Here is a 5,125-nt window from a genome sequence, read left to right as displayed (position 1 = left end):
AGACTCCGTCTCAAAAAAAAAAAAAAAAAGAAAAAGAAGTATATTTAACATGTTTAAAGACATGTTAAAGAGGGAACTATGCTGGGCGCAGTGGCTAACGCCTGTAATCCCAGTCCTTTGGGAGGCCAACGGGGGGCGCAGATTGCTTGAGCTCAGGAGTTCGAGACTAGCCTGGACAACACGGTAAGGAACCATCTCTACTAAAAATACAAAAACATAGGTAGTGGTGCATGCCTGTGGTCCCAGCTACATGGGAGACTGAAGTGGGAGGATCACTTGAGGCCTGGGGGCGGAGGCTGCAGTGAGCTGAGATCACACTACGGCACTCCAGCCTCAGTGACAGAGCGAGATTCTGTCTCAAAAACAAAAGACAAAAAACAAAACAAAACAAAAAACCAAAGAGGGAACTGTAAAATGACTATGGAACAAAAGATTATTTTAAAAATTAGGAGGTACAATGAGGAAAAGGATCAAACAGAACTCAAAATGAAATACATAATCACTAAAGTGAAAATCTTAATGGACACATTATACAACAGATTAGAAATAATTAAGGAGAAAAATCAGCAAACTAGAAGACAGATAAGAAATTACCCAGAATGGCTGGGCGCAGTGGCTCACACCTATAATCCCAGAACTTTGGGAGGCTGAGGTGGGTGGATCACCTGAGGTCAAGAGTTTGAGACCAGCCTGGCCAACACGGTGAAACTCCGTCTCTACTAAAAATACAAAAAAAATTAGCCGGGCGTGGCTGGGCGCGGTGGCTCACACTTGTAATCCCAGCACTTTGGGAGGCCGAGACGGGCGGATCACAAGGTCAGGAGATCGAGACCATCCTGGCTAACACGGTGAAACCCCGTCTCTACTAAAAAATACAAAAAACTAGCCGGGCAACGTGGCGGGCGCCTGTAGTCCCAGCTACTCGGGAGGCTGAGGCAGGGGAATGGCGTGAACCCGGGAGGCGGAGCTTGCAATGAGCTGAGATCCGGCCACTGCACTCCAGCCCGGGCGACAGAGCCAGACTCCGTCTCAAAAAACAAAACAAAACAAAACAAAACAAAACAAAAAAAATTCAGAATAGTATTGCAAATACCCATATACTTCTCATCTATATTCACAAAGTTTAATATTTCCTCACATTACTTTTATGTATTTTTTCCCCTGAACTATTTGAGGATAAGTTTGAACATATAACATTTTATTCCTAAGTACTTCATCATGTGTCTTTGAAGAACAAGGTCACTGCTTTCTCCTATGTAAACAATACGGATGTCACTCTCAGCAACTTTAATGTAAGTTCTCTACTTGTACAATAATGTCCTTAAGAGCTTTTTTTTTTTTTGAGACAAGGTCTCACTCTGTCACCAGGCTGGAGCAGTGGCACAATCTCAGCTCACTGCAACCTCTGCCTCCTGGGTTCAAGCGTTCGCCTGTAATCCCAGCTACTCGGGAGGCTGAGGCACGAGAATCACTTGAACCCAGGAGGTAGAGGGGGCGGTGAGCCGAGATCATGCCACTGTACTCCAGCCTGGGTGACTGGGCGAGACTGTACCAAAACAAAAAACAAAAAAAACAACAAAAAAAAAAACGAAACGAAAAATAAGGCAAATTCTATCTCATTAAAATCTTTCAATTGTATAAGAATTGTATAACCTGACTTACAAAAACTGTAGAGAAAGAGGCTAGTACAGAATAAGCAAGCCTACCCTTTATGTCACTCAGAGAACTGGGACCGCCATGAGACTGGTCTGCCTCACATATGGCCCTCCAAAAGTCCTGCTCTGCCACACTGGAGGCTTGGCCTTCATTTTGCAGACTTAGGGCCAACATGAAGTCCAAGTTTGCACTGTCTTCACCACCCTCTTTGGGGGGCTGTTGGCCTCTATTCCGTTCCTGCCTCTCTCGTTCTTCAACTGAAAAAAAAAAAAAACAAAAAAACCAGCATTCAGGATACATTAGAAATGTTACCACCCTCAACTCAAGTCCATGCCTAGCAAATAGTCAAGGTTTACAGGCATGTGGGTAGGAACAAAAATGACCATGCTCAACCAGCTCTCTTCACCCTCTGGGTCTCCTAGCTCTGAACATTAAAGTCTGCCATATGAAAAGGCTCCATTATTATTCTGATTGTATTATTAAGCAATATTACTAAGCCATAATTATGAGACAGGCACTGTGCTAAATATTTTATACTTATTTTCTGAATTATAGTAGAATGGTTTTTTTTTTTTTTTTTTTTTGAGACGGAGTCTCGCTCTGTCACCCAGGCTGGAGTGCAGTGGCCGGGTCTCAGCTCACTGCAAGCTCCGCCTCCCGGGTTCACGCCATTCTCCTGCCTCAGCCTCCCGGGTAGCTGGGACTACAGGCGCCGCCACCTCGCCCGGCTAATTTTTTGTAGTTTTTAGTAGAGACAGGGTTTCACCGTGTTAGCCAGGATGGTCTCGATCTCCTGACCTCGTGATCCGCCCGTCTCGGCCTCCCAAAGTGCTGGGATTACAGGCTTGAGCCACCGCGCCCGGCCAGTAGAATGGTTTAAAGCACGAGGTCAGATTACCTGAATTCAGATCTTAGTTCTACCTTCAAATTTACCTACCTTCAAATAATGAGACAATTAAATGAGTCAATACATATAAAGCACTTTGCAAATGCCTAAAGGAAATAAGATACAGGTTGAGCATACCAATCCAAAAATCCAAAATTTGAAACTTTTTGGGCATCAATATGACTCTCAAAGAAAATGCTCACTGGAACATTTTGGATTTCAGATTTCTCAGATTTGAGATGCGCATCCAGTATATATAATGTAAATACTTCAAAAGTCAAAACACTTCTGGATCCAAGTATTTTGGAGAAGGGATACTCAATCTGTATAAGTGCTGGCTATTTACAACACTGTCATGATCCTCACCATTATGAACCCTAACTATAATCTAATAGAGGCTATTTCCATTTTATAGGAAAGTGAGGTATTCCCAGTGTTACTCAGCTACAGTCAGGTTTCTATAATCAAGATCTATCTGGCCCCAAAGCCTTGTTCCCATTTGCCTTGGGATTTTGATACCATTCTAGTTCCCTAATCCCAAGCACAACTCACACAGATTATTCTGAATTGAAACCTGGGCTGTAATGTTCCTTTGGTTGGTAGTTCTATTGTGGAAAACATCTGATTCAAAGGCTCTCAGGGGCCTTTGCGGCAGCCTCATGGGTGGGTCCAGAGCCTCAATTTGTCTGAGGAGTTGGGATGCAATCCAGATTCCATCCTGACCCCAAGATTCATCATATGCATTAGGAGGTATGGCAACCTCATTTCTCTTTTCCTCCCCCTCTCTCCCACAAACTTCAGGGTGAGTCTTCAGATCTTTCACAAGGACATTGCGACCACAGTTGCCACATAGTTCCGTCCGGGCACCACAATAATCTTCATGTTCCTTCAGTTTGAGAATGGAAAGTTCTAAATCACAGTGCTGGCAGACAGCAAGCCGCAAAGGGCACTCAGTCTCCTACAAACCAGAGGAATGAGGTAGTTAATATGCATATCTAGGAGACGTGTGTTTTAGTATAGGGCAAGGAAAGCCAAGAGTATCTACTGCAATCTTCTCTTCCAACCCTAGATTCTCCTGCCATTTTTTTTATGTATTTAATATTTAAGAGTCACAGCTTCCCCTTTTGTTCCTGCCACAATGTTCTATAAAGGAAAATAAAATATTAGAGGGAGTCCACTTCTCAGCCATCCTAACTATCATATCATTTTGTGCACACATTACTAAGTAATCTAAAACCAGCCAGAGAAGCCCAGGAGCAAATAACAAGAATCATAACAATTCAGATGTTTGTCAAAGCTCCAATGTCCCTGTCCCCTACCAACTACTCCAATTCAGTCTTAACTACCTAATAATGAGGAAAAGAAACTGCACTTTAGAAAGACACAGGTTTCTCTAACCTTCATATTTGTATTTACCACAGGCTTTATTTTTTATTTATTATTACTTTTTTTTGAGACAGAATATCGCTGTCGCCCAATGACAGAGTGGTGTGCATGGTGCAATCTTGGCTCACTGCAACCTCCACCTCTCGGGTTCAAGCAATTCTTGTGCCTCAGCTTCCTGAGTTGCTTGGGACCACAGGTGTGTGCCACCACACCCAGCTACATTTTCAGCACAGAAGGGGTTTCACCACGTTAGCCAAGTTGGTCTCAAACTCCCAGCCTCAAGTGGTGTGAGCCATTACTCCTGGCAAATACGTGTTATTTATCCAATAAAAGAGCTTTGGGGGCCAGGCACAGTGACCCACGCCTGTAATCCCAGCACTTTGGGAGGCCAAGGCAGGCGGATCACCTGAGGTCAGGAGTTTGAGACCAGCCTGACCAATATGGTGAAACCCTACTCTACCAAAAATACAAAAATTAGCAGGGTGTGGTGGCATTCACCTATAGTCCCAGCTACTTGGGAGGCTGAGGCAGGAGAATTGCTTGAACCCAGGAGGCAGAGGTTGCAGTGAGCTGGGATCACACCACTGCAGTCCAGCCTAGGTGACAGAGTGGGGACGAAAAAAAAAAAAAGCTTTTGAAAAAAAACTTCTGAATTGGCATTACATCTACATGGTATCAAATTTTATTTTTTAATTTTAATTTTTCTTTTGTTTTTTGAGACATGATCTCAGTGTCACCCAGGCTGGAGTGCAATGGTGCGATCATGGCTTACTGCAGCCTTGACCTCCTGGGCTCAAGCGATCCTCCCACCTCAGCCTCCCAAGTAGCTGGGACCACAGGCACGTGCCATCATGCCTAGCTAGGTTTTTTGTTTTATTTTTATTTTGTAGAGACAAGGGTCTCCTTATGTTGCCCAGATTGATCTCAAACTCTAAGGCTCAAGCAGTCCTCCTGCCCTGGCCTCCCAAAGTGCTGGGATTACAGGAGTGAGCCACTGTGCCCAGCTGGTATACAATTTTAAAGCCCAAAAAGGATATATGTAAAAATCGTGTCTCTTCTTCCCTGTTCCTCAGCTACCTAAGGCCTTTTTATCAATTTATTGTGTTTCCTGCAAGAGGTAGTTCATGCATATATAAACAGTGCTGAAAATGTTGGAGTAGCATTTAGAATAGAACTTCAATTTTTTTTTTTTTTTTT

General features: G+C 43.6%; 1 protein-coding gene across 3 annotated transcripts in view; it reads right to left on the bottom strand.

Annotated features, from left to right (window-relative positions):
* TRAFD1 (TRAF-type zinc finger domain containing 1) overlaps positions 1 to 5,125 on the bottom strand; it is a 36,843-nt gene that overhangs the window by 10,463 nt on the left and 21,255 nt on the right. For all 3 annotated transcript variants that reach the window (XM_011928662.1, XM_011928664.1, XM_011928663.1), the window contains 2 exons: positions 3,095 to 3,500; positions 1,707 to 1,913 (listed from right to left, as the gene is read on the bottom strand). In XM_011928662.1, the coding sequence (XP_011784052.1) occupies positions 1,707 to 1,913; positions 3,095 to 3,500 (613 nt within the window). The remainder of the gene's footprint in view (positions 1 to 1,706; positions 1,914 to 3,094; positions 3,501 to 5,125) is intronic.

The sequence above is a fragment of the Colobus angolensis genome, unplaced genomic scaffold (assembly GCF_000951035.1).
Source record: "Colobus angolensis palliatus isolate OR3802 unplaced genomic scaffold, Cang.pa_1.0 Scaffold79, whole genome shotgun sequence".
NCBI lineage: Eukaryota > Metazoa > Chordata > Mammalia > Primates > Cercopithecidae > Colobus > Colobus angolensis.
Note: the sequence above shows the minus strand (reverse complement) of the source record. Positions and strands in the feature narration are given on the sequence as shown.